This window comes from Pseudopodoces humilis, chromosome 5 (genome assembly GCF_049639895.1).
Source record: "Pseudopodoces humilis isolate 2021_Gansu_Grassland_sample_001 chromosome 5, ASM4963989v1, whole genome shotgun sequence".
Lineage (NCBI taxonomy): Eukaryota > Metazoa > Chordata > Aves > Passeriformes > Paridae > Pseudopodoces > Pseudopodoces humilis.
The window spans coordinates 21033596-21055967 of record NC_142204.1 but is presented as its reverse complement, the minus strand read 5'-3'; the positions used below and the strand labels follow the sequence as shown (position 1 = coordinate 21055967).

Sequence of the window (22372 nt, the reverse complement as noted above, 5' to 3'; positions counted from 1 at the left end):
TGGCCCTTCTGCATCTCTTAAAGGAGATTTCCATTCCGTGGGTATACACAAAAAATCTCTGCTCTCAGCCCTTCCACAGAAGGGGAACAGAAGATCCTTTAAATCTCAGCTTTCCTCAGCTGCCTTCTATGGAGTGACCAGAGAGAACTTTTATTGGCTCATTCTCCTAGAAATTAATTCCTTCAAAAAGATTCCTTCCAAAGGGTTGCATAGTCTCTTTTCTCATTTCTGTCTGGGAGAGCTTTGTAAGAGGCCATTTGGACAAGACCACCACAATAATTCATAACATTTGCAGACAATTTGTAAACCCTTACAGTGTCCCAGAATGATTAATTATTTTTTCTAAGACTATGAAACACTGTGTGAGTGTGTGTTTGTGAATATGCATAAAGACAGGCAGTTCCCCCAGGCCCAGGGGCAGGCATAAAGATCAGCACAGACTTTTTCTTTGGTGTTTAGGGGTTTTTGTGATACTTCAGTTGTTTTGCCCCTCCATATTTTAGGTTTCTAAGTGAACCCAAAGCAGAAGGTAGCAGTCTTATTTTTTTCCCAAGTCTCCTACAACAGACTCTGGAAGACCTAGACGTACCAAAGGTATAATCCTATGTAAATGATTTATTCTAATGATGATTGCTGGCCTGGGCTTCAGCCACCCAGGAGAAAAGCAATTAAAGTCACCCCTCATCCTAGATTACAAGGCCTAAACTTATTCTCTGTTAAAGTTTTCAATATGATTAATTTCATACAAACTTTCAAACCAAACAGCACTTTGCTGGTAGTTTCTAGATGAACATGCATTAACCCAAATGAGTACAGAACAAGGAATCTACAAATCTTAGGATTTGGAACAATTTCCTAAAACCTATCTCAAAATAGTCTCCATAAATACCCATCCAATACAAAATAACTGCAAAGGCAAGGCTCTTGGGAGCAAAAATCAGAACAATGCTGGAATAAATATGCAGGATTTGCTCAGGACTCTAGTCCAAGCCTGCTTTTGCAGCAAGATACAAGAAATAAACCCATGTAGGCTATCATTAGCTATACCAAGTTTGGTATATTTAGTATTGAGTATACCAGAACCTCTCCCCTTTTCACATTCTTTAGGCTACTGCTAAAAATTATTTGCTCCTTGCTGTTACACATAGAGCTGGGTGTTAAAAGTTACTTTCAGTTTAACAATTAGAAGGCCACACCAACATGTACTGTGGAGCATGAGGAAACAGAACACCATCAAATAATTTTAATGCTTTTCATCACCACAAGGATTTTCAGGTAACAGTAGATGGAGGCTGGGCATTGGGAGTGACTAACTCTCAAGGGAACAAGTAGAGAAGAGACTATTGGTTATAACAAGTTTAAAATTCTTCACTAGGTAAGATATTTTCCTCTCCTTGCCAGGCCCATTATCACCCCTTTTGCCATTATACTTGCATACTTAATGGCACCTCCTTGGAAAGGTTTTGTTAGTCTGATTTGCTTGGCTAAAAAAAAAGTCAGCCAAAAGAATAAATCTGGGGAAGCTGCAAGTGCAAACATGCACACAGAAAATTTGAAAAAATTATCCTGTTCTGTGCTTGTAGAAACCAGTCTCCTCGCAAGTCCAAATCCCACATGAAGGGAAGAGAAAGTCGTGACAGGCTAAAGAAATCCAAAGTAAACATGAATATTAGCTTTGTTGTATGTTTCTGTAAAACAAGCTGGGTGAAATTACTCTTTGGGTTGGTTTGGTTATCAACATCTCTCGCCACACTGACATGACCCTTTTGACTTTAATTTCACCACTATGTACCAGCTTCTTTTGTCTCTCCAGCTTACTGTTAGCACCTCTTATTAGGCTGTTCTAGTAGGAGCAGTGATTAGCCTGTGTGTTTATAACCCATGCTTCCACAGTGAAAAAACCTGAGATACCCAATACAGGTAATAATAATCCTGTGCAGTCTAAACAACCTTTGGGAGAGCTGCTCAAAAATAATATCGCAAACTTTAGTGTCTTACAGGATGTGAATAAGGCTGATTTCCTTTAAAACACATTATTTATCCTACCTTGCTGGCCTTCAGTATCTCAAACATCAGAGGCAATCCTTGTGTGATAAGCTCCTCAGTGTACTCCTCTTCCTGAATGGACTTGAACTCCTTTAGCAAGCACTGGATGAGGGGCCGTCGGTGCTGCTGGAAGGACGTGCGCAGGGACTCCAGCCACGTGTGCAGCGTCCAGGGAACACCTGCAGACAGAAGACACAGCTCATTCCCAGCTCCAGGGAAGGATGTGCCCTTCTGCCTTTACTGATGTTAAGATTTTAAGCAGAAGCTGCCAAATCATTCAAGAAATCAAATTCCTATTTATCCCTAATTGAGAAGGCTGATGGTTATCAGCACATCCCAGAGCTAATGCACAGAGGCTTTCCTCCAAATGCTAAGAGAAGATTGTGGTCTCTCTGCTCATCTAGCCTTCAGCTTCTCTGCTGAGACTACCAATTTGTGGTAATTGCTGTGGTGTTCTGCGTCGCAAAAGCCTTTTGAAAACTAGATTTACACTAGCTCATTTGTTTGAATGTGGCCCTGGAGAGCCATTAAATGGTGAAAAAACCTGATTTTGGTCACTACCTACCTGGATTCAAATTGGTGGTCTTCAGATTAAAACTTGCTTTAAGTGATACCCCATGTCCTCTCCTGATCATTAGTATTTTCCCTAAAGAGCACTGGGCGAGTTAAGCAAATCAGCCCTTTCATGCAGCTTGTCATGGCAGAACCCCTCTCCAGCCAGTTAAAGGGAACTGCTCCCATGCACTGAGTGAGAAAGCACAGGGAGCTGATGTACCTCGGCAGGCATGAGGCTGGATGTGACCTACTTTCTGCTCTTACAGAACAAAGCGGAAAGAAACACAAGCCTGGTGTTTGGCAAGTGAAGGTTTTTCCTTCCACGTCAGAAAATGCTCAATGCCTGGAGAGCACCCCTGCCACTCTCCTCTCATTCGTCTCCAGATCTTTGCCTGCACAGCCCACTGCACAACTCTGACCCATACCCCATGTCCCCAGGGCTGGAGCACTGCCCCAGGCAGAGGCACACCAGGCACTTGGGTCTCTCTTTCTCTGTGAACAGATGACTGGGGATGGTAAGTACACAGTCCAGATCAATTTCCATCTGCGCCACACAGCCACCCTCCCCACAGGCAGAAGCAACTTCACAGTGGGCTGGTATGATGTTCAAGTCCCTCACTGGCAGAGCTGGCACACCAAGCAGTCAGTTCTCTGCTCCTGCCTTCGGAGTCTCAGAAAATAAAGTATTTTTAACAGTGGACTGCTTTACAGCAGAGTGCAAAAGAGAAGCAGCTGGAGGTTGCCCATGACAGCTGAACACTGCCCCAGAGCCTAACCTACACTCTGCCATGCAGCTGTGGAGATACCCGGTGGAAACCACTGTGTCCTGCAGAAAAAAGCCACTGGCCCCTGGACAGGGTGTGTTGTGGAGCTGCAGTGGGCTGGGAACCTGTCAGATCTCCCACCACCTCCTGTTCCGAAAGAGCTGAGGAAGATGTGACTGTGGTCAGTTTAAGCAACAGCCCCTCAAGGGGGACATTTCTCACAGTGGTCCTTTCCCGGACGAAGAAGAGGAAGGAGCCCAGGACTGACCTATGCTCCGGATGTCGATGGTGACGTCCACGTAGCCGTGCTCGGCGCTGTGGTACATGGCCTCCTTCAGGGCCTTCAGCTTGGCCTTGCTGTTGCGGCTGGCGCAGAGAGGAGCTGCTGCCGAGTCGGGCAAGTCCGTGCCCTCAGCCAGGATCTCCTCCAGGGACAGGATATCGCTCTTCTCCTTCTCTGGCTGAGCAAGCAGCTTGCGGAAAACATTCCTGTCAATCACAGCGTGGCAGAGAGAGAGGGGAGGAAAGGAGAGGAAAAGGAGAGCAGAGTCAGTGGCCAGGCTTTCACTGCACTGGGCTTACTTGCTGTGATGTGGCAACTTAGGACACCTACCCAAGAAATTACTCCAGCTAAATGGCAGAGCCAGCTGAGAGCAGACCCAAGGCAAGCACAGCTCCTGCTAACCCACCTGCACTGCCTGGGACACATCTGCAAGTCACTGCTGTCGTGACAGGAACCGCACAGGTGTCGCAAGAGTGGCGGCATCTTGTGGGAACAGAGACTCGTGAGCTAAACGTGGCTCAAGACTTCTTCAGCAACCAAGGAAGGCCAAGGTGCTTCTGGACAAGCTCTTGGGACTCCCACCACGGCAACCACGTGAGAAGGGAGCTGCCTGGAGCTACTGAAAGCACCGCCACTCGATTCACACTGAAAGCAGTTTGGGAAAGCTAGAGCAGCTAGACATTCAACAAGGCCAGTCAGGGCAGGTTCAAGCAGAGCCGGGACTACTCTACAAAGCCACTGATCCAGCTGGGCCTTCAAGTAACAAAGCCCAAACTCAGAGACTTTGTGCCCTCAGGTTCACACCAGCATAACCTCATCAACCTCAATAGTTTCCCTTGGTTTTGCAGCTGTGAGAAGAGAAACTAGGCTGGCTCCCAGCCCACCCTCCTTGTATACCAGTGTTCCCCTGCTCCCGCTTAGACCACAGCATGGTGTGTCCCAAACGAACTTAGGGCAGAGAGGGAAGGAAGAAGGTGTGCGTGAGAGCTATACAGGCAGGAACACAAGAGTCAGAGTCCATGACGTGGACAGCCAGCAGCCAAGCCACGGAGAGCCCCAGGTTCTCCTTGGGCCTGCAGCTCCCATTCACACTGGTTGAATGTGAGACTTCAACGCCCAAAGTGTCCCGTCTGTGCCAGGGATCCCTGGCAGGCTCCAGAGGGGCAGAGCTGTTGAACCCACCCTGACGTGTTGTTAGACTGGCAGCTCGTCTCTAAGCAAACACACGGTAGGTACTGTCTCTAACCTGTATCTATGTTCCTCTGGATGGCTACAATCAGAAAAGTAGGAACGTGAAGATCATGATACTAATTCATTACACTGCAGTCAACTCCTGAGCGTTGCAATGTCATGCATGCCAGGTGCTCATCTCAGTAGTTCTTTTTTTTTGTTTGTTTTTTTAAATTTGCAGCATACAAACAACATTAAGACACACAGGACTTTACAGCAAACATAGATGCAGAAACTCTATTCAACAAAATTAAGGCTGCAGCACTACAGACACAATTCAGTCAAACCTGAGAAAAATATTAAGAAATTCAGAAGGAATGTTTTTGACATTCCTTTCTACTGCCACATCAGCTGCCATTTAACAACCACTGCATTGAACACACCACAAGAAGTCCCCTTCCTTTTTTTTTTTTTTTTTTTACGTCAGAAATCAAAACGCAGCTTGTACCACCAGCTGATTTAATTCACATGCTAGCAGAAAGCCTTACATCTCTGCTCAGTTGGTGGCATGTTTAATAGTTCATGCAGAAATTTCACCCATCTGCTCTAACTGGATGCCCAGGCAAAAAAGTAGCACTTGAAGGATGCCACTAGACTTGTTCCCACTCTACCTGTGTCCATGTGCAGCAGCCTGACTGAAAGAGTTCATGTCACCTTGTGGAGTCATGGAAATGCCGTTCCTGTACATTGTTCCTATCATGGGGTCAGCTCCTCGCTCCAACAGCAAACTCACCAGTTCAAAATTTCCTGCAAGGCAAGAGATGCATTTTTACTCCTTTGAAAATCCAGCTCACTTAAACTACAGATCCCAGCTGAGGAATTGTTACAGTGGGACAAGAAAAAGTCCTTACCAGCAGCTGCTGCGAGCTGTAAAGGAGTTTCAGAGTAATTTTCCTCTCCATGCTCTAAGGAACCTTCTACCTTTGCTCCAGCATCCAGCAATAGCTAGAAAGAAAATTCACCATTTAGAGCAGCTGGGGGTATCACAGTCTTCAGAGTTCATGAACAGTGACAAATGAGAATCTAATGCTTCTTATTATCTGCAAACCAGATACAATGGAGACACGTGACATGCAAATTCTGCCCGTTGTTTCACAGAGGCAAATTCATTCCTTTTTTCGCTCATTTTACGCTGCCAAACACCAGAAGCACCAGCGTCCAACTTCAGAGCCAAAAAAGTGTAACCCAGTGTCTTTGAATGGGGAATGGGGTAAGGTCAGTGTTAGGAAGTAATGCACTGGAGATGGAAGAAAGTTAGCCCGACAAGCATCCTTCCTTCATGGTCTTCTAGAAGCCTAGCACCATCCAAAAATGGATCAGATTTCAATTGTCTCCATCTTTTACATGAAGACATGGCCAACAGAAAGGTAATTCTTAAGAACCAATTGCAGCAATGAGTCCAAAAGCTGTGGTCTCCATCGGGGACATTTCCACACAAGTAGCAACAATGCTGAAAACGAAAGTGGCCAAGGAGAGCGGGATGGAGCCTGTGCTCCAGCCCCCTCTTGGCCATTTCTGTCTTAAGGCCTTCAAAGTTTTGGTGCTTGAGCGTGTCACAGACACAGCTGTTTTGTAGAATAAACCTTCTCAGCTTTTGAGATGCCAAAGCACAGAACCAGCACATCCCACACAACACCTGGATGGGGTAAGGAGAGTGAGGGATTCTCCCCCTCTGGAGCAGCACGAGGGCTGTTGTCCACCTCTCTCCCACCAAGGCAGCGGTTTTGTGTTTGCTAGAACATTACAGTGTAAAAAAGTGCAATGAATGAATAAACAGACATATAAAACAAGTGGTCAGGAAGGAGCACAAGGAGTTGTCAGACTTTCTTTGGTGCAACTTTGCTTTAAAATTGTCCTGTTTAAGCCTCATATTGGTTAAGGTTTGAACACCATATTCATTTTTTAAGTCTATCATGTATCAGTACACTCTTGAAGAAGCAGAAGTAACCAATATGAGTATGACAAGAGGATGCTGGTTTGAGATGGATGTAATTAGAACTGAAGAGGAGGAAAAAAAAAAATGAGATGCAGGTAGGGAAATACAATAATACCTGAACTACAGGAATATGTCCATGCAACACAGCAAATGTCAGAGCTGTCCAATGGCGGGTCTCAGGGTGGACGGATGGGTATTTATGAGCAGTACTGACAACCTATAAACAAATTAAAGTTATTTTTTTAAAGAGCTGTATGTAACAAAATTCAACTTGCCTGAAAGCCAGGCATGTGAGGAAGTAAGTGAAATAGAAAACCTGGGAAAGGTGCTTTATAAAATGATTGGCTTCATTTTTTCCTGCAAAATTTTTCTCGATATTAAAACTGTTCATGCTGATATGACAGCTTGATTTGAGTTCTTACCAAATGAAGTCTTTTACCAACTACTGTAGCTCCATCTAAACCACTGGCCACCAGATTCTTTTGCACAAGGGCAAAACATCCACAGCTGGTTACAACAGCACACACTGGGGAAGTAAGGATGGATCAGGACACTTACAGCTGAGGACCACTCCCACCGACTTCACCAGACCAGGTACCAACAGCCCTGGGTCTTGGGATTGCTCCAGGCCCAGCCAAATTTCTTTACTTAATTTCTTTACTTAAAAAGTACTTAAATCAGTACTTTTGTCACTGCCCTCATGAAACACACATCACAAGCCCTACCCTGGAGTTTGCAGGCATTCTTCCAGGCTCCTCCTCTCTCACCAGATGGAAAAAAAAAAAGTCTGAGAAGTGATGGGGCAAAGTGTCACTTCAGAAGTGTTAAAGAAAATCTCCCTTTTGCTGCCTTCTCCTGAGTTGAGCTAAAAGTGCTGACACAGTTAAAAGAGATGCAAACTATATCCTTAGAAAACAAAATGCTATTCTTCGGATTGCTCCTTCCATTTTCTATGCCTTACTGCCTGGTGCCTCTAATGTAGACATTGGGGAAGATGAATAACCATTCTTTGCTTCAGTTTCCCTGTCTTAAAGATGGGGGTATTAATATTGATGAGGTTCACAGAGCTGGTAGAATCTAATGAACATATGCAATCCAAGGCTGCACACTCAGATGGAGTGTGACACTAAAATTCAAAATCTTGTTATTAAACTTCAGAGGAGGACTAAAATCAGAGTAAAAGCTGCACCATCTCTCTGTCTCACCAGCCAGCTCTGCTTTCACTACCTTGTCTGAAGTACGTTTATCCATACAGGGGAGCAGGGCCAGTCATTAAATATTTGGTTCCATCAGCAGCTCGCATTTCCAAGCACCACATGCAGCGTTTGGCTAGAAGCAGGCCCAAGGACAGGGATGAGAGCAAAATCTGAAGACTCCATGCAGATCTGCACCAGCACCTGGCTGTTACCACCCAGATTTGCCACAGAGAGAACTCAAAGGGCACTGCAAGGAGTGTGCTGCCCCCTGCCACAGGGCTCCTTAGGGCTGAGTTTGGTCAGAAGGAAAAGGATTGAGCAGCTCAAGCCTTGCAGTTTGGGATGTGGAGCAAGAGCAGCAGAGGGTAAGGATGGGGCAGGACCACGGCTCAGTGAATGCATCCAGCTCCTCCTCAAGCATGGCACCCACCACTGTTTGGGGCAGTCCATGGAAAACGGCAAAGAAAATGAAGTCATTTTAACTCCTTTGCTCCTTTTTGTTTTGCTGGGTTTTTTTTCTGGGTTTTGTTTTTTGCTTTTCTTTAAAGTCAGAGTTCTCTCCAACACAGCATTCGCAAAAGACCTGTGGCTGGGTAAGCTTTTAAGGATGAGATTGGCGGAGCAGCTACAGGTCCCACAGAGTACAGAGCAAACTGCAGCTTCTCAGCACATCTGGAAATGAGTCGGTTTTCACTAAGGATGGGCAATCAAAAAGGGAGGTGCCCATCATCGGAGGCTACTTTTGGAAACATATTTGCAAAGTGAAAGGGAGAAAATTATGCAGGCACCTGACAGAATATTTTTTTTGTTCATGGCTGATTTGCCTTTTTTTGCCATAATTGCCCAATTTGCACAGTTGGTTATGGTGTGCACAAATCATCTTATAATTGCATGCCATAATTACTCACAGATCTTGTCCAAAAGTGTTTTCATTTGATTTTAGAGCAAACACTCTACAGCAATGAACTGGGGAGGTTCACATTCCTCACTGGAGCTGTTCTCTCATATGTCAGCAGTTTCAGGAAGACAAAACTGTTTAAATTTGCATTTGATTCAACCCTGGAAGATTACTGGAGCAATCGGGAGGACTGCTCCTAATGAAAACTCATCCTAGGAACCAAATAATGCCACCTCACATCTGAGCCACAAGGCAGGGATAAGGAAGAGATCATCAGCCTCCCTGCACATCCAGTCTTTGGTCTGACTAGGGTGTTGAGATACTGCCAGTTGTGAGGGTGGTGTGCTTGCCTGTGGGGAACTGAAATCACCAGCTGATTTCACGACATGGTAGTAACACCGTCTCCTACAGGTGACACCCATTTGTGCTTGTTAAATTAGACTTTTAAAAAAGTGCAAAACATCTGTCTGAAGCAGTGACTCCAATTTATCAGCTCGCTCAAGTCCAAACAGAACAGATGGAACACAGATAAGTGAAGCAGACAGCTTAATTCACTCATGACCTCAACAAATTGAAACTGGAATCATTAACAAATAACTCTTCCACAGATTTTCAAATGGCTCTTTAAAAATGTACATACCTGCATTGCACTGAGGTGGACAACAATCTGTTTGGTGGACAGATTGTCCGAGTTTGTGATGTGCATTCATCAATGAGACATTTATATTCTGGAAGCTTCAAGCTCCTCATCCAACAGTTTTTAGCCCAAGGCACTTTGTAAAACAAAACAGTGGAACCTATATGGCACTTGTGTGCTGGGGATGCTCACTTGGAACATCCACATGCACAGAAATGCTGAGCTTTGGCAGGTTACCAGATGGGTGTTTCTTTTACCTTCTTCATTTAAAGTCAGCTGAGATTAAGTGAGTCCTTCTAGCAGCATCAGAGCTTTCCTCAGGGCCAATGCTCATTAATGCCTGTATTCATTTGCAGTGTGCAAACACAGCTAAACCACTGTTACTTGTGGGTTAAGTCTGATGACTGGAGCCCTTCTGTGCAGTGAATCCCAGTGTTAGCCTAATGCCATTTGATTTCACTGTTCATTTCAAGAGGTCCCAATCCCAGATAAGACAGATTTGTTTTCTTTTTAATTCTTGCGATTCTCGCTCCGCTACAGTTCCAGGAGGTAGTTTAAGATGTAAACAAACAACAGAAAAAAAATACAACCAACAAAAAGTCCTCACCTCAGCATTCAGATCTGCTCCAGCATCTAGCAGCATCTGCACCATAGCCTCATCACCCCTGACACAAGCATACATCAGTGGAGTCATGCCCTAGTCATTTTTTGGAGTTAAAAAACAAAGGAATTGACAAATTTAACACAGAACTCTCTTTGATTTTTAAAAACAATTATTTAAGTATACACAGCATCAAGACTAACAGCATGTATTTAATGAAATCCATTACCTCTGTTACAAACATGCCCCTCAGAGTAGCAAAAGTCAAACACTTTTATAAAAATCTCCGTTTTTGTTGTCACTTGTGCTTACTGCTTGTATTTTTCATGTTGTCTTCAGCATGGTGAGTGAAACTAGGCTTGCCAGCCTCACCTCCATCATATACTAAACTGAGCACCTTTGTCTTTGGGGCCCCAGCAGAGACACGTTTTCACCAGAGCAACCATTATTGCCACTGGTATTTTAGAAAGACAAGAATTCTATTCAGTTTTCTATAATCAGAGTGTCTAAAAATCTAACTTTTCAATTACTGAGAAAGCCTTTAAAACATCTCAAGCTCCTTTTAAGATCAGTCAGATTTGAGCACAGCTTTTTCAACATGGATACTGTAAGAGGCTGGCAATGTCAAGACTTTGTATAGCACTCCCTGCAAACACGGACTTAATTTTAAATGAAATGCCAGACAGCTTTGTTGCAAGTTGCTGGCTCTAGGAAAACACGGCCCTGCTTGGAGAAAAGGTAGATTAAGTGACCCTTCACTACAGAATCACCACAATGCAATTTGTATTAATCTGAAATACCTGCTATGCCTGAACACCATTTCCCTCAAGGAAAGTACTGCTGTTGCTGTGGTAATGAGTCCAGATGAAACCATGAACAAAATTATTAAACCTATTGCAAATTATAACAGCAAAAGCTGCTTATTAAGTACAGTAGGGGGTGTTGACCAACAGCCACCAGTTGCTTTGCAGTAAATCTCCTGAATTTCATGCAGCTACCTCTGATGCATGTTTGCAGCCTGCCTCAAGGTCCCCCAGTAAATCTGCCGTCAGACCACAGTCCACTTGCTCTTTAACACAAGTACTGCTATGAAGGGAAGTTATTTTCAGAGAAACTGGAGGTACGTGTCCTGGCCAGACACTTCCTAGCAGGAGCCTAGCACCACTGTTTTTGCTGAACTACCCCAGTTTTCCCGTTTGCCTCAAGGACTAAAGGTAGTGGGGTGCTTATGTATGGAAGGGCTGCTCCTGTAGAGACAAACTAAATTAGGGTTTGTCCCTGCAAGGTCCTTAAATCCTTCCTGAAAGACACTGAGCATTTCACAGGATCCAATCTGCAGTGAATTTGTGGAATGGGCACTTGGGGCCATTCATGCCATTATTGAGAAAGAACTTCACCCTAAGCAATGAGAGTTCTTGGGTGACTTGAAGCTATTTGCAAAGAGAATTTGAAAGGACTTCAGCCATAGCCAGTGGCAAAACGTTTCCTCTGGCAGTCAGTAAACACTATGGGAATAAACAGGACCATGTGAATTACAAAAAAAATTGTGCCTGGGCCTTGGAACACAAGGATGGGGTAGCAGCTTAAAATTAAATACAGGTTCCTCCAACTGGTTTTTCAGTTTCTGTAAGTGGCATCACTGGATAATTAAGTCAAGTGTTCAGTGAGCACGAGGGGTCTAATCAGATCTGTAGAAAAGAATCTGAAAACCCAGTGCCGGGGCTCCCCCTGCAAGACACAGCTTGTGGGCAGCCACAGCTGAGGAATCCTGCGGCAACATCCAGAGCAAAAGCTCAGCCTGGGAATCACACAGGATGTTCTGACCCGGCTGCAGCTGAAGGAGGACTTAACACCCACTAAAAGGGGCTCAGAATGTCATGCTGCAGTGTCAGGGTTTTAAAGTGTTAATGAGGATTTTAACCTCCCCTTCCCTTGCACTGTTGTCCCTGTTGCTTTTGCCTCTGCCAGTCTCTGCCCCGAGCTTGCCCCGCAGCTCAGCCTTGTGCTGCAGCACCACTCACCCCCATCTCTGCACGTGGGAGGAATGGATTTTTAATGAGCCCATCATTAGTGTTCAAAGCACACACAGGAACACAGTAACAATGTGTACAATCAACACAAAGGGCATTTGGCTTCTGGCAAAATATAAAATTACTGTCTTTCAGCTTTGCATGACTTAGGGCTCTGTCCCGAAAGATGTGGGATCCTGCAAGATGTGGGACATTTGATCCAACGAAACATTTAAGCACAGGTTTAACTTTCACTCAAATAGGATGTAAAAGCATGTGTTCAGAGTTAAGCATATGATTAGGTACTTTGATGAATCGAGCTAGAGTGTTCCTGGTTTTCAGCCTGGAGGACAGAGGAAATACGTTGTGAGAAGTTTCCAGGTTCAGACTAACTTAAAATAACAATAATTTTAAAAAGTATACTGTATGAATCTTGGAATGAGCAGTCTGATACTATTTTTTCTTGCAGAAAGTATTGCCCTCTTCTAAAGCTTTTCTCAGATGAATCCATAATACTGATTCAAAATAACTCACATTTCTGAAACAGCTTTCATCTCAGAAGACCTAAACCCATGAACAGTCCAGCTCTTGTCCCACATCACCACCAGAGAGGTGGCAGCCACCTGGCTCCTGTCAAAAATGATCCCACAGCTCTGGGAGCACACAGTGACAAACTTGCATCGGGGCACCAGAAAGGTCAGGGGACTCTATTTCAAAAGGAAAGGTTAGTATCCATCAACATTTCCCTCTGGGAAGGGGGAACCACCTCGCTGAACATCACAGTCCAGCAGACAGCTGCCAGCAGGCAGCTGCAGAGGGCAGCTTTAGCACAACCACCAGCCTCACAGAGGTGTAACTCCAAGGAAATTTAGGCTCTTCAACTGGTGGATGTTGACCAGCGGAGGGGTAACTGTGGAGATGCTTTCCCTCTGCAAGGTCCATTCAAACTGGACTGAAATCCATTAAAGAGCACCAGGAATTAACCATTTACTGACAGGCTGAGTGATGCACATGGTGACAGATCCCAGAGCTGTGTGCAGTGGAAGGCTGCTCGCCTCACAAAGCCCTGTCTCACAGCACTGTGCGAGGCACTGAAGCAGTTTTAAGTATTCAGCTCAACACTAAGCTCTCCTTAGATCTTCCTCTGCCTTCACTCAACTCAGTTCACTGTGAAGATTTCGGGGGATGCAGTTGCCCTCACGCTGAGTTACCTCAGTACTGGCAAATCAATACAACTCAAGATGACCTCAGTTAACGCAGATGTTCACCTGGCAGTAAGGTCCTGTCTACGTAAAGCTGAAAAAAGCTGGGGCTCATTCCCTGTGACAAAACAAGCAGACAAAACTCTCCCAATTCACAGCTGCTCCTGTAAATGTCTATCCCGTTACCTGCTCGCTCATGCTGTTGATCCCATCCGGCCCCAGCAAGGATATGGCTTGCTTAACCAGATCCGTCCGGCCGCAGTTGAGCATCCGAAAACCCAGGTCTTGCTTGAACTTGGCCTCGGTGGCAACTGCATCCAGCTTCCGAGAGGCACAGAAACAGTCGTCAATCCTGGGGGGTGAGAAAGCAACTCCCTCAGAGGACAACCAGAGGACAGACCTCCCTAGGAAAATAATACTGTGCCCTGGTTTTGAAGGATTTAGGTCATGCACGCATCCATTCTCCTTTGACCCGCATGTGCGAGGGAAATGCTGAATGGGAAATGATAATGCAAGCTAATGGGAGATTGCCCTTGGTCTATCTTTCATGGGACAAGTTATACATTTCAATAAAAACTGGGGGGAAAAAACACAGCTTTCATTTGATTTTGTTTCCCTGTTTAAGCAATGTAAATTCTCACCACATGTTTTCTGTCTGCATGGCCAGGTCATCCAGTTCCCCTGATCCCTGAAAACTTTCAGTGACTTCAGTAAGCTTTGAACTTACATCAAATGGATGTATAATCGTTGACAGTACACCAAAGAGAAAATAATGTCACTCCAAAAACCTTCAAGGATCTTACCAGCATAGTCCCAGTAACAGGGAACCCTTTTTGGAGCAGAAAGTGGAAGTCACAGAATCCCAGGCTGGCTGAGGTTGAGAGGAACCTCTGGAGGGCACCTGGTCCAAGTAGGACCACATGTACATAAGACCACCATGCAACTGGGGACCAAGCAATCTTGCCAGGTAGTCATGGCATGACACCACAAATCCTTGCTGGCTGTGTCTAACAGATGAGATGTCATTCTTTAAAGATCTTATTCAAAAGATCTTCAAACTGTGGACTGATATCCATTTCAAATGAAAGAAGGGCTAGGAGTTATTTAGCCAAGATGTGAACTACAGCTCCACAGAGAGCCAGGAAATTCAAATCTAATGTTTACCCAAGTTGGTTTCATCTTGTTAAAAGACAGGTTTGCTTTTCTTTCATGCTGAGGAGTATCTGGGGCAGAGGGTGGAGTCCAAATCCACAGCGCTTTTGGTGTGAACTTGGATAAAGACCTGTTTGGAAAAGCACTGCTTTAAATCTGCAAAAATGCTAGGTCAGAAAATGAGGGGCTACTTATGAAGGAAAAACAAAATAGAGATCAAAAGTGAAAAAGTCAAGCATACATCAAATATTTGTTTTCGATTTCATATGTAAAAAACTGCAGCAAATCAAAAGGAAAATAGGAATGGCACATCACCATAATTTAAATTTCTTCTTCAAAGTGCTTTATCAGACCTTTATAAAATATATAACACTGCTTAATATTTAACAGCACTGTGCAACAAATATGCTGTTTATATAGAAGCAGTGTTATGTAGCACTAGCTGCTGCTCTTCCTCTTTCAACAGAGGAAGGAAAGTGAAATGCAAAACACAAAGTGTTTTGATCAAAGCTTCTACAGGTTTGAAACTGGCATCTGATCTCAGACTTGCTCTCTGCTGTGCTGGGCCAGAACCAGTCTGGAGGGAAACAGATGTTTTCTTGATGTTCATTCTACTGCTCAGTTTGGGTTTTGACTGATAAAAAAGTTCATATCCTAAGAATGCAAAAAAAGGCATGCTTGGAGTATCACTGCTCAGGGGAACAAGGATGACGTTCCATCACCACAGGATGCTGCAAGATTAATGCACAACACTCAATAAACACACTGCAACAGCAGTAACAGATTCTGCACCAGCAATATGCCCACAGCAAAGAGGGAGAAAGCAGCACACAGCAAGGCTGGGTTTTCTGCAGTAGTTTCTGACTGACTTTAAGCAAAGAGTGAAAGCAGCACAGATATATGCAGGGCTGAGCTCACTGACACCGAGATCTGTGGGAGCAATCAAGGCTAAATTCATTCACACCACATGGCACAATTCTGACACAAGAGCTACAGCAACATTTGGTGCTTGTTACCCTCATAGGATGAGATGCTGGAGGATCATCTGTGCCCTCCTTTATGGCATGGCAGAGATAAAGCATGCTCAGAAGTTAGGTGCTAGAGGTTTTGGTGCATGGAGGAGAGAACTCCCAGCTGCAGATGGCATTCCCAGATGATTCTTGGCTGGAAACAAGGTGGTTCCTCAGAAAAGTGCAGCTATGGAAAGATCTAGATATCCTCTGCAGAGGTGCCTGTGCTATGAATCATTGCCTGTGTTAAGTCACTGCTTCATCATTTGTACTGAGGTATGTAACATAGACTGAATAAAATGGGTCAAACTCTGAGAGAGCTCCACTGACGTCAGCCCAGCTCAGTGCATGCAAAATGATAGTTGATCATCTCCTCTTTGAAAAAAAAGCCAGACTTTGACCTGGGTTGCACACCCACAGAGGGAGGAAAGAGGACCAAGGACCTATCTCACCTAGCCTGTATGGGCTCCCCGGATCTCTGCTCTGGCATGGGTTCAAAAACTATCAGGAACTCCTCCATGAACTGCCTCTGGTCTCCTGAAAGTGTGCCAGTTCACCTGCTTACTACAGTCAAGGAAGCAGAGCCATAAATTCCTGTTGATATTTAGTATCAGCAAATCAGTACTCCTCAATCAGCTGGGGGGATAAGTGTCTTGGTCCAAGGGCCCCAGGGTGCTACAGCTGTAAAAACAGGGCAGCAGTGACACGGATGCAGAGGAGTGCCTCGGCTGCACAGCGGGTAGCACACCAGCCATGACAAAGTCTGATCTAAAGTTCCACAAAACAAGAAACCACAACTCAGTACCACTACCAGTGGGCCTTTTTTATACCCCAAACAGGACCACTGTGAGTTACAGCCCCAATCTAGGGACATGGCAAAGGAAACTAAGCAACAAAATTTGATACAGGCCACTGCCTGTGCCACCATTGTCAGATGTTGACTAATAAACTGGATAGGGATCAAACTGGTGAGTTTATTAGAATAGGAGCATGACACAAAGGAAATGAGCAGAGCATGAGGAGAGAAAGCAACATCTCAAAAAGCCAGAGAGATGAATGAGTTTAGGAAAAAGAGATTTAACATGTACTGATAAAAAGGAGTGAAGAGACATCAAAAAATGATCAGGAACTACAAGTACAAATAGAACAGCAGAGCATCACTTTTAACACTGGAGAAGGCCAGCTGGGAAGATGGCACGGCAGACAGACTGAGCTGGAAAATTAAAAAAACCTCGAACCCATCAAAAATCAAACCTAAGCCAACACAGCACTGCATTGTCTCCTTCTTACCATTCAGTGCATAATACTGATTCCAAAAAGCAGCTGAGGGTGTCTGCTCCATTTTACACTCTGTAAGGGGACACTGCTCCATCATGGACACCATCCAGAATCACAAACACTGAGGAATGTAAGATAAAAAAAGAGGAAGGGAACAGACTCCCAGGCTTGACTCGCTCAAGACTCTTTAACTTTGGACTGGAGCAAACATACTGACAAGCTCAGAAGAGGTGGGAAAGGGATGGGAAAAAGCTTGAAACATAAGGCTGACAGGGAACAGTGAAGTCAGCTAAATATACAGGGTCACTTTTCAGAGTTGTGAAGCTGTTCCTGCTAAGCAAGGGAAGAGAGCATACGCGCACACAGAGCTGGAACCCTCCCCAGCTGCACTGTCAGTGCAGGGCCCTCTTGCCAAAAAGTCTTTGTGATCTTTCCAAGTGCACAGAAGGCTGACACCAGCCCAACAGCAGGATGTTCCCCTCCAAGGCCACCCTGGTTTGTTGCCAGTCTGCCAGCCATCAGCGTTCACACAGGCCATCCTTTCCTCAAGAGCGCGCCCTGCAGAAAAGGTGCATTTCCATCAAAGGGGCTGGGAAGGCTGATGGGAGGAACAGAAAATCATGGAGAGCCAATGCTCTTCAGCTCCTCTTCTACCCAGGGACAGTCTCAGGATGGCAGGACGTCACCACACTGGATGCTGGCTGGGTCAGGCAAACTTTGATGTCTCCCAGAGATGATGGAGTGACAAAGGTAGGACTGACCAACATCCTCTGAGACTGATGACCCCTCTCTAAAGACAGAGTCCATTCTGAACTTCCCTGTTCAGCAACCCTGTGGGGCTGGGCAGGCTGCTTGGCACCACCACCACCACTGCATAATGCTGCTATTCCCAGAACTGAGAAATAATATGTTTGAATTAATAATACACACTGAACATAGTCCTTGTGCTCAACAGCAAATTCACCCCTCTAATTCAGGGGTTCAATCACACAGCCTGTCAACTCCCTCCCTTCCCTAGTGTTAATAAAGCCAACAATTGCCTTTATAAATAAAAGGAAAATTAGAAACAAGTGAAATAATCTCAATTTTACATTTGCAGTAAAACTGTGACCACGTTTTTTAACTTACAATGCAATACAATTTTCTCCAAGTCCTCTTTTAACTCCTGACAGATACTGCCTCTACAGCTGTTATCTTCAAGATCATTATAGTGTTGCCACTGCACATGATTAAATGGACTGAGGCTTTATATGGGGAATGCCATGGTAACAATAATTATTTGCAAATGGTCACTGTCAAACACTGTATGGTGACCATGACACTCCATCATACTCTGAAGTACTCAAACCTCTGAAAGGAGTCAAAGATAATCTTCTTCATTTGTAATGGGTCCTAGCAGTACAGTAAACTGTTTTTCTTTTCCCAAACTCACATTATAAAAACATAATGCAGCACTAATACAGCAGCGCTTTAAACACAAGGGACTTTGTTTTTTTTTTAATTTTCACTCTGACTGGCTAAGAGAGAATCTGTGCAGATCTTTAATAAGTTACTCATGGGCTGAATCCATTTGGGAAAACGAATGATTCAAAGGCAAAGCGTTTCCATCGTAACAGGTAGACGCAGCTGATTCAAGAGAATGGGAGTGCGGTCTGTGATGAGCAGCAGGACAAACGCTCCCCTTGGCTCAAATGAACAGCTCACTGCATCGATAGCCAAGCATCAGAACCTTGTTTGCCCACCTGGGACTCCATCACCAGCCCTTCCATCTGAAAGAAATGAATAATCTGCTAATTAAGCCCACCTTTTCAGTTTTGTAGAATTTATGCAGTTTGTCCTAAATACAAATGAGGTCTTGAGTTAGAAATTATAGTTCAGCTGGTTGGAAGCCTGGAAGGAGTCACATTTTAGCCAGCAATATACATGCATTTGCAATGCTGAATTTGTTGGGGTCATGGATCACCTTTTTGATCTGGGCTGCACAGCCCATAGCACAAAAGGGTCTTGTTCCTTGCCTGGGGCTCTTCAGTGAGACTACAGACACAAACAGCAAGAGTGGGAGCAGCAGACAATTTGATTTAAATTTGTGAGCACTCTTTGTTCCAACATGGTGCTTTAAAAAGGAATATAATGCTGATATTAATAGAACCGCAATATAAATACTATATTGAGACAATTATTTGCATTTTCAGTTTTGGAGAGAGGAAAATGTAAGCACAAACATGTTGATCAAAGTGATGAAGAGCACTACTTTTTATTGCAGAAATAGAATATATCCATTTACTTTAATCAGGGGCTAAATTCAGGCAAGAAAAGAAAATACTCTGGATGTTTATTATCCAATATCTCACACTTATCAAGGGTCTGAGAATAATTTGGTTACAAATACTGGAAAATACATTAAAAAAAGTGATGTGACTATCAAATCAAGACCCAAATCTGTATTTGAAAACAGTCTAAATACTCCAGTTCTGTGTATATAGGTCAGGAACCATGCTCAAAATTAAATCTGAGCTCAGACTTTGAACAAGGCAACAGTGCCATAGGAAAGTTTCGGTACAGACTCATCTTTCATATAAACAGATAGCACAAGTCTTCACTAATGAGGGGGAAACGGTGTGTTATCGGTGTCCTGATTATTGTGTTCAGAAATGTAATATAGGGACATGTAATTTGTTCAGGGATGCAATAAAAGGGACACAGCAGAGGAGACAGCAGTAAGTGATGTTGTTTGCAATGGGAAAAAGAAGGCTGGATCCTAAGACCATAAAAATGCAAGTGTATTCTGCCCTGAAAGTGAAGGAAAACATGAGGCCCAGGTCCACCCCTTCAATATTTTTATTACTGCTGTCTGCAAGCAGACAGTTGGCAGGACAGGTTGAGATTCACCTCAGAAATCCGTGCTCTAAGTAATAAAATCTCCTTCATCTGCTGGCACCATCTGCCCCAAGGGACTGCTGGATTTTTTCAAGTAGGTTGTTTGCTACTGCTCACATTTTTGTATCTAATTACAGCAATAGCCATGGCTGGTGTTAAAAGATTAGTGAAAATTTGTGGGAAGAACAAGGACATTCAAGAAGCTAGGCAAACACCAACCATTCCTACTTGAAGGTGGTTGTATCTAATTAAATAGCAGGATTTCTTGGCAATTTTATACTCTCTATCTTTCTCCAGAAACTCAGCACCTTACCCAAAAGATTTTAAGAGAGAAGGAAGAGCAATGGAAATAATTTTTCTGTCTTCTAATCTCTATTTATTAAAGTACATTTATATTTTCCTACTCAAATATAAGCACAAGATTTCCATACATGAAACATTAAATGCAGCTCTTCTGCTTTCACTTTCAGGTTAGAAATGCACACGTGTGGTATGGTAGTGGGATGACACAGCACAGGGTAGAGAGACTGCTCTGAAACAATGAAACAAATCCTCCCTTACATCACTGCATTTTCCCCTTTCCATGGTTTTAAGAAAGCTCTCTAGAATGAGCCAAGGATGCTCAAATAGTATTTGCTTTTGAGATTGATAATCCAATTTTCCTACAGAGCCTTCTTTAAGAGGTATGGTCCCGGACAGCAAAACAGACTTAAGTATTCCCAGGACAAGGCTAATTGGAAATCCAGACTGATTTTCAATTAAAGACAGATTTTCCAAGGCTCTCAGACCCTGCATTTGCCTGGAGACCTTTCTGGATCACAGCTGCAAATGCAGCTCTGAGTGGTGGGTGAGCCTGCGAAGGGCAGCAGCTGAGGGAGCACATGGGACTGCAGGTTAATAAACCTGGTCCTGTGCTGTAGCAAGGCTTGGATACATCTACACCTCCCACCCAAACTCACTCAGGACTTGCTAATACTCACACACTCCTATGTCCATGCTGACCTTTAAATAGTGTATTTTTCATTCCAAAGTGTTTACTCGTGATCTATTTCTGGAGAAGAGCCACAGGTTCCCTCAGCACACACTTTGCTCAGCTAAATGAGCCCCTTTCTTCATGTTTGCCTCCATGAGAACATTTTGTAAAAAAAACAGATCACCCCAGCCCATTTCTTTCTACCTGGTCCAAAGGAAGGGAATATTTTTTTGACCAGGACACAGGATTTGTGATTCCACATCACTTCCTACCACTTCCATGTGGCACCAATACTTTTTTGTTTCTACTGGAAATACCTCTCCCAACACAGCCTCAAAATGCATTTGCTTTTTTCATGGTTGAGGAAAAATCCACTTTTGTGGTTTACAATCATTCTGAGATTGAATACTGCCCCGCAGCCTTTACCACCACCTTTCCAACATTCTGCTCTCAACATAGTATATATTAGGATGCATATATAGTGTGTATGTTACATATAAACTGCAGTTTGTATATTTTTATTTAAAAAACACACGTGCCTTCCATTTGTGGAGAACTGCACTTCCATTTGTGGAAAACTGCATTTAATCCCATTTATTTTGTCCCAGCCCTCAAGGTCATCCACTTTTTCCTGGATGATATCCCAAACTTCCTCTGTCAGGACAATGCCTCTCAGCATCATGGCATCAGCAAATTTTAACTTCATGAGCAAACTGCTAAGATTTGTGCCAAAACCCTTTCTGAAAATTAAAAAATACCAGTTTTTAAGGATGAGAGCTGAAGGTCCCTGCTTGCAACCCCATCTCAGCCAACCCAGCCATTGCCACCTCTCTCAAAGCCAGCCCCTGCTCACTTTCCAATTTCCTTACTAACCCCCATCTTCTTGTCTTAATAGATCCCTGCATGGACTGTATCAAATCTTCACTCAAGTCCAAAGAGATGAAATTCTACTGAATTTCCTTGGGGTAGAAAATCAGTTATCTTATCAAAAAAGTTATTAGATTAGCCTGGCAAGATCTATCTTTAGAAAATCTGTGTCACATTTTATCCCATTTTTCCCTCAACAACATGTCTTTAATCAGTCTTTGCTTGAAAAAACATTCAGAAGCCTTGCACTAGCAGCCTGGAATTTTCCTTGGATCATTTCTCATCCTTTTCAAATGCTGGGCATTACTATTATTAATCCTTAGAGTTATGGCATCACTCCAGGCTTCGTTAAAAATACTTCCCTCTGACCCTCTGATTTTGTGAGGCAGCTTTTTCTCATCGTTGGGATAGAGATTATCTGGTCATCCTGATTTGAGTGCATTAAGATGCATAATTTTTTCTTTTATTATTGTTTTCCAATTTTCATAACCTTGTTGCTATTCTTTGTTTTTCCAATAGGATTTTCTTCCCCCAAAAAACAGGAAAAGTATTCACTTAAGATCCTGGGTGATGGCCTCTGTTGGCACTGATGCCACCTCAAGTGACTATATCCAGCTGCCTCAGGTGGCCCATAGGGCCTGGGTATAGGTGAGGCTTTATTTAAGTGTGTTGTCCCGCTATGAAAATATCCTGGACACAACTTGGGTTTCCATCTCAGCGAGCTGCTGTGCATCCAGCACTCTACCCATCTGTGAAATCTATCTCTTTGCAAAAGGTGGTCCGGAGGAAGGTGAACCCCTACATCCCTGCTCATCTCCCAAAGCTGGCAAGAGGGAAGAAACTTGCTGGCACATCTGT

The 22372-nt window shown here is 43.9% G+C and overlaps 1 protein-coding gene across 2 annotated transcripts in view; it reads right to left on the bottom strand.

The window, feature by feature from the left end:
• Positions 1–22372, bottom strand: part of ABTB3 (ankyrin repeat and BTB domain containing 3) — a 162576-nt gene that overhangs the window by 19857 nt on the left and 120347 nt on the right. For both annotated transcript variants that reach the window (XM_088055788.1, XM_088055789.1), the window contains exons 5-11: positions 13544–13709; positions 10153–10242; positions 6930–7031; positions 5730–5823; positions 5490–5625; positions 3634–3854; positions 2047–2225 (exon numbers count right to left, since the gene is read on the bottom strand). In XM_088055788.1, coding sequence (XP_087911914.1) covers positions 2047–2225; positions 3634–3854; positions 5490–5625; positions 5730–5823; positions 6930–7031; positions 10153–10242; positions 13544–13709 — 988 coding nt within the window. The remainder of the gene's footprint in view (positions 1–2046; positions 2226–3633; positions 3855–5489; positions 5626–5729; positions 5824–6929; positions 7032–10152; positions 10243–13543; positions 13710–22372) is intronic.